General features: G+C 22.1%; 4 protein-coding genes across 4 annotated transcripts; 2 read left to right on the top strand and 2 right to left on the bottom strand. All coding sequences in view use genetic code 6, as the record gives it.

Annotated features, from left to right (window-relative positions):
- Positions 1–2,263: 2,263 nt before the first annotated feature.
- Positions 2,264–2,962, bottom strand: TTHERM_000300369 (hypothetical protein; the record flags this gene model as incomplete). The annotated part of the gene is made up of 2 exons (XM_012800155.1): positions 2,264–2,610; positions 2,782–2,962. 2 exons carry the CDS (start codon positions 2,960–2,962, stop codon positions 2,264–2,266), a joined length of 528 nt encoding a protein of 175 aa, XP_012655609.1.
- A 105-nt stretch (positions 2,963–3,067) lies between these two features.
- TTHERM_000300368 (hypothetical protein) lies at positions 3,068–3,337 on the bottom strand (the record flags this gene model as incomplete). The annotated part of the gene is made up of 1 exon (XM_012800154.1): positions 3,068–3,337. One exon carries the CDS (start codon positions 3,335–3,337, stop codon positions 3,068–3,070), a length of 270 nt encoding a protein of 89 aa, XP_012655608.1.
- Positions 3,338–6,138: 2,801 nt separating this feature from the next.
- On the top strand, positions 6,139–9,638 carry TTHERM_00300360 (insulysin, insulin-degrading enzyme; the record flags this gene model as incomplete). The annotated part of the gene is made up of 7 exons (XM_001024563.3): positions 6,139–6,337; positions 6,475–7,076; positions 7,197–8,029; positions 8,205–8,745; positions 8,800–9,133; positions 9,189–9,347; positions 9,397–9,638. The coding sequence occupies 7 exons, from the start codon at positions 6,139–6,141 to the stop codon at positions 9,636–9,638; spliced, it is 2,910 nt and encodes a 969-aa protein (XP_001024563.1).
- Positions 9,639–10,985: 1,347 nt separating this feature from the next.
- Positions 10,986–12,181, top strand: TTHERM_00300350 (diacylglycerol acyltransferase; the record flags this gene model as incomplete). The annotated part of the gene is made up of 4 exons (XM_001024562.2): positions 10,986–11,141; positions 11,224–11,397; positions 11,457–11,681; positions 11,738–12,181. 4 exons carry the CDS (start codon positions 10,986–10,988, stop codon positions 12,179–12,181), a joined length of 999 nt encoding a protein of 332 aa, XP_001024562.2.
- Between the last annotated feature and the right edge of the window lie 127 nt (positions 12,182–12,308).

Raw genomic sequence — 12,308 nt, 5'->3', positions numbered from 1 at the left:
TCTTAGTAACTAAAAAGCATATTTTTGTGATTGTAATTCATTTTTGTAATAAATTCTTTTCTGATAAACTATTAACTATCTATTTATCTATCTATCTAATATACATTTTAAACACTTAATTCAAAAAAGTTTATAAATTTATAGTATTTTCCTCTTAAATTTTTATATTTTATTTTTAATATCATATTAATTAATAAAAATAAAATATTTTTCTTTTTTTAAATTCATGAAAGATTTGAGAAAATATTTTTGAATATAAATTAAAATCAAAGCAAAAATAAATAAATAAATAAATTTCATTAGTTGGTAATGCTTTAAAATTTTAATAAACATTTTATAAAAATTCTTTTACTGATGAACTCTCAATTTTTAAAAACCTTAAAGTAGATATAAAGTATAAATTGAAATTTTTTCATCTAGAGAAAAGTCTATTTTAACATTTTTTTATCTATTTTTAGTACATTTCTAAAAACTCAAAGCATATTATTGCATATATATAAATTTATCCCCTCTTAAATTAAATCTTAACTAAATTCGAAAGTATAAATTTATATAGATTTATGTGTAAGTTTATTAATTTAATAATAATACTAAAAAATATTTAACTTTCATACATTTCTTCATCTAAACTAAATCTTAACTAAATCCTAGTATATTAAATTATAAAATTTTCTGGCAAATTTAATTTTAATTTTAATTAAACTAAATTTATTTTCAGTGCTTTTCTTCATTTAAAAAATTTAATCTATTTAATTTTTAAAACTTAACACTGTTTGAAATAGAAAATATTATTTTTAATTATAAAATAATTTAATTTTTAAAATTAAAAAATTAATATAAATTAAAATGTTTTGTGCCTTTTAAATTTTATTCTCACATTCAATAATTTTTTTTTTCATTAAAGTTTGTTATATAAAAAAGATTATATATAAATTAAAATATTCATTTAATAATTTAACAATGTAATAGAAAAATTTTTTATTTAGTGTTATGAATTAGTAGAAATATTTGTTTAAATTACTTTACATTTTTTAAATATTATAATTGAGTAATGTGATAAATAATCAAAATATTTTAGAAATATGTTTTTTTTTGAGACTAAACTATGTTTTATTCATACTTAAAATTTATTCAATTGTACCTATTTTTAACATAAATTATTTTTATTAAAAAATTTAATCTAAAATTTTACTCGCATCGAATTCTTGAGGGAATTATTGGCAAAAAAAGTTTTCAATTTGATCTTATTTTTTATGATTATTCCTTTTTTTGAATAGAATTTATTTTATTATTTGATAGTAGTAATACGCACAGTTCAAAGATGAAATTATCTGGAATAACTAAATAACTATTATTGATACTACGTCTAGAGTTGAAGGTTTTAAATAATCTAGCCCTACTTAAATCTTTTGAGGATAAGAATTATCGCTTCCAGCTGTTAAAAAATAAATAGAAATTATAAAAATTTCAGAAATTAGGCAATACAATTGTTTCTGCTATGTATCAAAAATTTAAAATATCAAGACGCTTCCAAATATAATTTAAATGCCTCCAACAACAAAAAAACAATTTTTGCTCGTTATTAATTACAATAAAATTATTGTAAGTATTTTTCTTATCTCACAAAACACCCAAATAAAATATTTATGACCTTTTTTAATATCAATATCTTACATCATAATTTTAATTTATCTGTTCTAAATTTAAATATCATCATTATTAAGAATTTCAGCTGTTTATTAAGAGATGTTATTAACTAAATTGTCCTACTGTTATTTCTTTAAAATTTTAATTAAATTATTAATTTAAATTATCATAAAAAAGGCTATGATTATTAAATTTATTGAGACTAAAACCAACTATTTAGATTAGTTATCATTTCTATTCAATTGATATAGAATAGATACTATTGAAAAAAATGTTTATAATGAAACTAATTTAGCGGCTACTATAAATGATTAATCTTATAAAAGTTTAAACCATAATTTTTATTGCATAAATTTAGAAACTAAACTTATTAATTTGAGTAATATTAGTGAAATAAGCATTATTGTTGTAAAAATTAAATAATTTACTTAATTCTTTGTGTTTTAGTTATCAGATTAAATTAATTTTATATCTTCAAAAAATTAAAAATTATAATTTTAATATCCTTATAAAAATTCTATTCTCAAATTGGTGGAGTTGCTGGGCAAATATTTTGAGATAATTCCAATCTATTGTTAAAGCATAAACGAATATTAAAGATGAGGATAAACTGGTATCAAAACTTAAATTAATTGCATGTAATAAGAAATGTTTTCAATAGCTTTCTTAAATGTTAAAAACTACTAGCTATAAGACTATTAAATCTCAGTACAGTCAGTTTTATTGACTTCCTCATACCCATATTTACAGTTGCAAGTACTATCTGTATAATTAAATTCTCTAGTTATTGAGCTACACAGGCTGCAGCTTTTTGATGAATTAGGCTTCGAACACAATTAACAGCTAAAGTGACATGGAAATTAATCATCAAATTACTTACATTCTTATTAATTTGAGCATAAAAAACAATAATCCTGACAATTTTAAGAGCATTAATTTGTATTATCATCGGTATATTTTCCACTTTATTTTTAATAAAACGAATGAATGATAATATCACTATTAATCTAAAAATATTTATAAAATCTAAAATAAAATAGCTCAAACATTGGTCAATAATAAATATTTAATAAAAAAATAAGTTTAAGATTGTATTTAATGTAAGAAATAAAAAATTTTATCATAAAATTGTACCTCCCGCAGTATAAGCAACGCCCTTGTTTATTTTAAAATCCACTTAAACATTTCTTACAAGAAGGAAGAAATGATTCTAAAATATCACAATTTTATGTGGATGGGTTAAATAAGCAGGCTTTTTAGGTTTAGTCATAGTAGTGAGAAGAGTCTCGACAAACGCACAATTTTAATGTCTCATTATATATCATTTATGGTAGACATTCACATTTTTAATTCTATGTGTTAAATATAAATTGATCTTTATTACAACATGAATCTTATGTATTGCATTATTTAGGGCAATTCAGACAAAAGGTGCAATTTTAATAAGTAGAATTAAGTTAGTTTTATTCACAATAGTACTATTCAGGGTATATTTATAAGCAGATATTTTAATTCTTTTGTAAATAAGGATAATTTGCTGAGCATGAAGTGCAGTTTTTAGAATTTTATTAGCAAGTTAAGCAATTTTAATCACATTTAAGACAAAGATTAACACTTCTGCTTTCATCATACCATAAATAAAATCCACTTGGACATTCCTAACACTTATCTTAATAATTGGCTAATCCATTTTCGCATTTAATCATTTAAAATAACAAAAACTAACTTTATATTCCATCTAAGATAGAATCAGCCCATGTAGAATAATTTATTGAAACTAAATTTTATTTCTAAATTTAAGTTGAAATTGTTTATCTTAAATTATGTTATGAATTTTATTTATAACCTGTAAGTCCTATCATAGAATATTGTGAGCAATTTAGTACTGAGCAATTATATATTTAATCAACAGGAATATTTGATTATTAATTAAATTTAGGTTAAGGACTATTTATATTTTAATATGTTGTATCATTATATTAAAATATTTAATAATAAGGATTATTGCTTTGATCATAATAGATGTAGTTTATGGTTATTTAATCAATATTTGCATTTTCTTTTGACTAAAAAGCTATTGTAAATCCATCGTCTTATATTTAAACTTCTTAAATAAATAAAAATTGATAATAATTTGTATTAGAAATAACACCTATTATATATGGAAAAACTCTCATATTCTTATTAAAATTAGCAGGATTTAGTTTTTTTTAAGAATAACCTTACTAATCAAAGCTTATATCAGTAATATTAATCTTTTCAACATAAAAAGAATCTATACATATCTCTGCTAAAGTAAATTGTATCTAATAGCTAGGTTTGAATAAAAAAAATGTTGCTGTTGTTTCATTTTAATATGCTACGTCAACAGTAAACCCAGTCTAATTATAATGTAAATCTAAAATGAGATTACTAATCAACAGCTTTCTATTTGAGTTTGAGCAATTTAGCTGAAAAGGTATGGTTATATTTTCTTAAGTACGTTTTGAATTATTAGACATATCATAATTTTAAATATAAATTTTATCTGAAAGTGGATAAGTAAAGTTTTGCGAGCACTTAACTTTTTGAAAAAAATGAATTATAATAGCTAAAATATAAACTATCTTGAAAACCCTCATTATTCCTTTTTTTATTTATTTTTAATTTACACTTTAATTTTTTTTAATTGTTTTCTTCCTTTATTAAATAAATAAAAAAAATTTCAATGTTTATTTCTGTAGTAAAGGTAAATACAGTAATCTAATTTACCAAACCATGCAATAATTAATATATTAATTTATAAAATTTTTTTATTTCCATAAATTTTGATCAATTCAAAGCTTGAAAAAAGCTCAACTTAATAATTAATGTAATTTAAAAAAAGGTTGTAACTTAAATAAATTAATATACTTTTGACGTAAATTAAATGCTTAAAACTAAATAAATTTTATCTCATACTTAAATATCTTTATAAAATATACAAAAGATAAAGAATACATCAACTAGAAAGAACTTTGCTTACTCGATGAAATTAAATTAAATTTCAAAAAAATCTTTCAAATTATTGATATAAAATCAAATGAGATATGCTTTTGAGTATTTTTATTTATTATATTTTCATTTTTAAATTTTTAAAACAATTTATTCTCAAAAGAAATTTTGTATTATTTTATTTTCAATCTAAATTTTTATTATTCATAAATATTTTATCTATTGCAGCTTAGAATAAATTTACAATTTTTATTTTTGAAAATTAATTTACTTTAAATTGTTTGCTTTTCCTCACTTTTGATTAATCAATAATTATGTTTATCATACTTTTATTAATTATTTATATAAAACTAACAAATAACGTTAACCGTCTAAAATTAATAAAAATAAAATATAATCATTATTAAGCAAAGATCATGTAATTAATATAACTGAAATGAAGTATTTTCCAAATTTTATTCAAATACTTTTTTAAACAGCTTAGTTTATACTCATTTCAAATTAACAAAATAATATTTTTTATCAAGCCAAGAATTTTTTTAAAGAACTTTTTTATTTCTATTAATATTTTCTGTTCTCAAAGCTTGAAATCTATTCATCTTTACATAAGATTATTAGTTTGAAAAAAATTAAAAAAAATAGATAATAATATTTTTCACAAAAATGCTTAACTTTTTATATAATACTTAGTATCTTATTAAAATATAAAATTAATCTAAAAAATAATTATTTTTAATTATCTTTATATAATAATCATTTAAAATTACTTTCTAAATTAGAATGAATAAATAATTAAAATATTTATTATAAAAGTTAGTTCATTTTTATAAATATAAATTAATTTTACTTTTTTTTTAATTTGTAAAGAATTTTAAAACATTTTTACTAATTATTTTGTTTACTGACTTATTTCTTAATTATATTTTTTTAAAAATTATAATTTTAAGACTATTTATTATAAAATGAAAATTAAAAAAATTTCAATAATTTTGAGAGTTTAAATCCCATAAATATTTATTATTATTATTATTATTTTTTTTTTTCATTTATAGAATTCATGAATTGATATTGCAGTTTTGGAAAAATGTTATCCTTAAATAAACACTTAAATTTAGATATAAAACATTTTTTGAAAATAGAAGACTCTTAATTTATATCAATTTAATATTTATTTGAATCCATTTTTAGTTTGAAAAGAAAATGCTTGAAGGATATGCTCTTTAGAAGAACATTTATCAATTTTAAGAGTTTTAATGGTGTCTAGTTATTTAAAATTTATTAAATATAGAGATTCTTATCATACATATGTCATATTTACTTTTGTATCTTTTAATAAGATTTTTTATATAATTATTGTTTTCTTTGTTATATGAACAACTTATACTACCTACTCATCAAAAAATATTTAAATTAAAAAGATATATTCGTGGATTAATATTTTACATTATTCATCAAAAAAATACTAAAATTTATTTTAGAAAGGAAGGTAAAGTATAAATAAGCTAACAGGTAGGTAAAATGAATATCGAAGAATGCAAGTACGAGGTAGTTACTGATACTATAGTCAAGCCTCAAAATGATGAAAAGAAATATAAGTATATCCGCCTCAAAAAAAATAAATTAGAAATTGTTTTTGTTTAAGATTTCCATGAAGGTAAAAGCGCAGCTGCTGCTAATGTTAATGCTGGCTGCCTTTAGGATCCTCTCCATAGATAAGGTATTTTAAGATTCACTATTAATAAACATGTTCATATTAAAATAGACTTGAAGTATGGATGTTTCTATATGCAAATATTAATATTTATTTGCCAGTTGAGTTAATTAGAGTTAAATATATTTTTATTTAATGAATAGGTTTGGCACACTTTTTAGAACATATGCTATTTTTAGGTACCGAAAAGTATCCATAAGCTGACTTTGATTAGTTCCTTAATGAGAACTCAGGTACATCAAATGCCTACACTGATTACATGCAAACCAATTACTATTTTGAGTGTTCTGATAATGCTTTTAGAGAGGCATTAGATAGATTTGGTCATTTCTTTATTAATCCTTTATTCAATTAGGATTTAGTCGATAGAGAAATGAATGCAGTTAACTCTGAGCACTCTAAAAATTTGTAAGATGATGAATTTAGAAAGCTTTAGTTACTCGATTCTTCTGCTCTTAAGCACAGTCCTCTTAATAAATTTGGCACAGGTAATCTTGAAACCTTAAAGCATGACTCTATTAGGGATGATTTAATTGCTTTCTACAAAGAAAATTACAGTGCTAATTTGATAAAAATGTGCATTTACACTCATGAGAACATAGAAGACATTGAATCTTATGTTGTTGATCTTTTTGAATAGATTCCAAATTTCGACAAACCTGCTCCCACATACTTAGAAAAACCTTTTCCTAACTAAATCTTCCAGTCTTTTTGGAAATACGTTCCAGCTAAGAATCACCACAATGTAAATTAATTATATTTTTATTTTAAATAATTAAATTAAAAAATAATTAACTAAGTTATTCCAATAAAATTTTTAGTAGAATTAAGATAAAATTATACTAAATTTAATCATTTTATTTAGATTAAAGTCATGTGGACTTCAGAGTTTTTCACAAAAGAAAGCTACTAAAAGCATCCTTTGAAATATTGGTCACATGTTTTTGGCTTTGAGGGAGAAAATTCTCTACTCTCTGCCTTAAAGCATTTAGGTTTAGCAGAAGGTTTGGCTAGTGGATATGAAGATATAATGAATAATATGTCTATTTTCTATGTTGATGTTGAACTTACTTAATAAGGATTGTCTCGTTATACAGAAGTTCTTAATATAGTTTTTACCTACCTATAAATCATGAAAAAAATAGGTGTATAAGATTATATTTACGAAGAAGATCGTATAACTGGCATACAAGAATTTAACTCTGCAGAATAAGAAGAATCAATGGATTTCGCTCATTCCTTGACTGCAAATATGCAAATATATAAACCAAAAGACATCATTAAAGCATAATGTTATTTTGAAGAATACGATCCCTAATTAATAAATTAAGTTATTAATAGTTTTAAACACGAAAATATGAGGATATTTTTTTCTTCTTAAACTCTCGAATCTGAATGCACTTAAGTAGATCCATACTACTTTTGTAAGTATTAGTAATCTCCTTTACCTTAAAATATCATTGATCTTTTCATTAACCCAACATATAATCACACAACTTGTGGAGGTAAGTAATTAGGATTACCTCCTAAAAATGACTTCATAGCTAAAGATTTAAGCTTGATCACATAAGACTATGAAAACCTTCCTAAGTATCCAAGTGTCATTAAGCAAGATGAAAAGTCTATTGCTTATTTCAAATAAGACCACAAATTCAAAGTACCAAAAACACTAGCCAAGGTTATCATATATTCAAATGAGTAAATTTTTAAAAATACTATTATTTCTCAAAAATTAAGAATCCTTCATTAAATTATTTTTAAGCAAAAAGTTTTAATTAATAAAATTGCAGCTAAAAAATGTTTTAGTTTTCTTTCAACTTAATTTAGGAGAAATTATATTAAATAAAATTGAATTAATTATTTTTTTTATTAGTGGTAATGTAAAAGAGAATGTTGAAAATTATCTTTTATATCAAATTTGGATGAAGCTATTTTAAGAAGAAAACAGAGAATTTATGTATTAAGCTGAGATGGCAAAGATATACACTAAGATGTACATAAAAGGAACTGCTGAGATTGAGTTTGAAGGTTTTTCTGAAACTCTTCCTTCTTATTTAAATGCTTTCTTTGAGAGACTTAGTAAATTTGATCCTACTCCTTACAAATAAGATTTCTTAGTTGAATATGAAAAACTTAGCAAAAAGCTTTAAAATTTCTTCTGTAAAAATCCTTACAAACAAGGTAAATATTACAACTAGTTTGCGATTCGCCATAAAGGATTATTTGGACCATAAGAGCTTTTAGAAGCTATTAAAGGTGTTACATATGAAAAAATCTGCTAATTCCATAATGTTCTATTCAAAAATATTTATTTAACCTGGTTTATTACTGGTAATTTAACTTCAAATAGTGCATTAAATGTAATAAATTCAGTAGAAAAGATACTTTACACTAATCGTACACCACTCCCAAAAGTAAAATTTTTAATTAAAAAAAATTGTAATTAATAATTTTTCTTCTTTTCATAGAATAAAATTGATGTACCTTAAGCTATTGATATTACAAACGAAGATGGCTTAGATTATGTATGGGAAATTAATTTAGATGATAGTGAAACTAACTCTTACATTAGCTCTATTTTCTAATTCGAAAATTCATCTATAAAGAATGATGTCTTAATGAAATTAATTGACAATTTCTTAGAAGAACCTTTTTACACTTCTTTGAGAACTGAGTAACAATTAGGCTATATTGTATGGTCAATGACATGTGCTGAAAGAACTGTTATTTATGTTTATTTCTAAATTCAATCAGATGTTAAGCCTCCTTAATATCTTTCTTAATAAATTGAGGCTTTTGTTGGTAAAAAAATAAATTTAAGCTTTGTTTATCTTATTTTTGTTTTATATATTAAAAGATGAAATGTTAGAAGAAGTGAGCGAAATGAAGGATGAAGATTTAGATATTATTAAAGAATCAGTTGAAAATGATTTAAGAGAATAGCCTCATAGTATTTCATAAGAAGCTCTTCGTTTTTGGCAAGAAATATAGGGAAGAAGACTAGTTTTCGATAGCAGTAAATAAAGTTTCATTTATTAATTTAAAATAACTCATTTTTTTAATAGGAGAAAAGCAAATTGAAGAATTATAAAAAATTACTCTTGAATAATTCAAAGAAGCTTTCACATCTATATTTAGAGATAACAGAGCAAACATACAAATTCACTTGGTAAGTAAAGTACATAGAGAAGAAAATGAAAAACTTAAGCCATCCGAAGATATGGATGAAGAATCTAATCAATTATTTATTGAAAGTATTGAATAGTTTAAGATTAACCAACCCAAACACAAATTTAAATATTACTGAAAATTAATTCTATTCTAACTTATTTAATTGTTTTAAAATAAATAAAAAATTTATTTTTGTCTCATTTAAATCTAACAATTTAGTCGTTCTTTCTTTCTTTCTTTTTTAAAAATAATTAAAAAATATTTTTCTTTTTTAAATATTTTGTATGAAATTTATTTAGTTTCTCAGTTTTTTAAAACTTGCATTTTAATTAATTTTATTTTTTTGCTTTTAATTTTATTTTGCAAAAATATTTATACCTCAAAGGTTCATATTTTAAGGCATTAATATATTGCCAAGTTAGATATAAATTTTGGGGCATTAAGGCTTTTATGATGGGGTAAAAAATCGGATTGGAGTACCTTAATATATGAAACTATACAGTATTAAGTATTAGATCATAATAAAAAATAAAAAAAAAATGTAATTATATAAAATATAAAATTAAATAAATATGTTACTTTAAACATTATCAATCAATTTATTATGGTGGCTTTTCATATGTGCCTTATTTAATACGTATTATCAAAAATTAATTTTTACCTGTAATTTGATGATTTGCTTGTTATTTTTGTAGTTTACACAAATTTTATTACAAAATGTTTGATAATTAAATTTTATTTTCAAAAAACTTTTCCTTTCTATAAAATGCTTAAATTAGCCAGCCAAATAATTATTAAATATTTAATTTTAGAACCAATCTTTATTAAAAAATTAATGATCAATTCTTTTATAACATCAATCAATTAAATTCTTTAAATTTTTCTTAGAATTACCGAAATCAAATGTATTTTAAAATGTAAAGTAGAGCTTTGATTATTAGAATCTAAGTCATAAAAGTATATTTTTATAAAAATAAATAAATTCCATTTTACAAAAAAAATTTATTGTTAAAATTTTGATAAAAAATTTGCTGTTATTGAAGACATTTAATCTATAATAAATTTATATATTTTTATTTAAGCTTATATAAAGATAGCTTGCTTTTGATAATGAAAAAATCAACATATTTCTATTTTTATTGATAAGATTTTTGATAAAAATAAAATATTTGCATATTTATTACATTCAAAAATTTTAAAGAAAAATAAATAAATATCTTTGACTAAAAGCTTAAACAAAAAATTTATGGGATTAACTTAAGCTAATTACGTACCTTTTTTGTATAAGTAGAATTAGCTGGAAGCATTAACTAAATTATTGATTTAAAATGACGCAAATGACTCTTCAATTGAATTTGATTTGTTTGTCTGTTTGCTCTTACTATTTAAAACTTACTTAAAAAATCTTTAAAATTAATTGTTATGTTGTTAAATATAAAATTTAAGATTGATTTAATTAGGCAAAAATAATTAAAAGTAAGTCATGGAATAAGGTTAAACTAGTGATTAGGTTTAGTAAGTTGAGGAAAAAAAATCTTTTTTCCAAAAGCTTAAGCATTTTATTGGCATGTACTTGTATTTTATCTAGCCATAGCTAACAATATTCTTATCAACTGCCATTGTTGCATTAGCATTTAAGGTAATTAATTTGCATTTGTTCTAAAATATTAATGAGCCAAAGATGAAGGATTAAAATAATCTTAATTATATTTTATTAAAAGCTTAGAAGTAAAGGCATAGCTGGTTTCTTAGTGATAAGTTAGATTATATAGCAATACACAAACAAATCAGATATTTACCGCAGTGTCTTTAATTGGCTAGAACCACATAAGTATTTCAAAGGTTTTAGAGTACATTATGAGAGTCCATTAGAAAACGAAAAGATCCTTTTACCAGTAATTATAAAAACATTTCAACCTTTTACAAGACATTTATGTTCCTTCTAATTAATTAGTTCCATCCTCATAGCATATTTACTATGGCCATTCATTTTAACATGTACCGCAAAGACGAAGAGTTGAGCAAAGCATACTATTGTGCCTCAAGAATGGCACTTTCTGTTCCTTTAACTGGCTACTTTTATCGCTGGTAAGGTTTTGTAGGAGCCAATCCTTAATAATTTAAATAGCTAATGCATGAGAAGAAAAGAATTTGCTTCGTCCCAGGAGGATTTGAAGAGGTATTGTTTACTAAAGAATAATAGTTTATCAAAAAAAAATAATTAATATCAATTAGGCAACTTTGACTTCTGATAGATTTTACACTTTGTATTTGGAACATAAAGGTTTTATAAAGTATGCCATGCAAACTGATTACAAAATTAGACCAGTATTTGTTTTTAATGAGAATAAAGCTTACACAACAATAGACAGATTTTATAAATTCAGGTTATTCTTAAATAAATTTAAAATGGGAGGAGTACTATTTTATACAAAATATTTACTCCCTTTCCCTAACCCAGATATAAACATTGAAATTGTAGTTGCTAATCCCTTCGAAGTGAAATAGATTGCCAACCCAACCAATGAAGAGATTGATTAAGAGCATAAAAGATACTTTGAATATGTAAATGAGGTCTACCATAAATTTAAAAAGATATATGATCCTGAAGGTTAAGATCTTAGAACTTACAAAAATGGCGAATTTGTAACAATTCCTCCTCCATAGCCTCGTCTTTGAATAAATTGAAACTAATTTGCTTTAAAAATTTATGTTTTATGTAAAAAATAAAATCGTCTTTTAAATAATAAAAAATAAAATTGACTTTTTTAAATTTAAAATTGTTTCTAAAATAAATTGAAATTTT

Source organism: Tetrahymena thermophila, assembly GCF_000189635.1.
Source record: "Tetrahymena thermophila SB210 genomic scaffold scf_8254379, whole genome shotgun sequence".
NCBI lineage: Eukaryota > Ciliophora > Oligohymenophorea > Hymenostomatida > Tetrahymenidae > Tetrahymena > Tetrahymena thermophila.
This window is presented reverse-complemented; position numbering and strand designations above follow the sequence as displayed.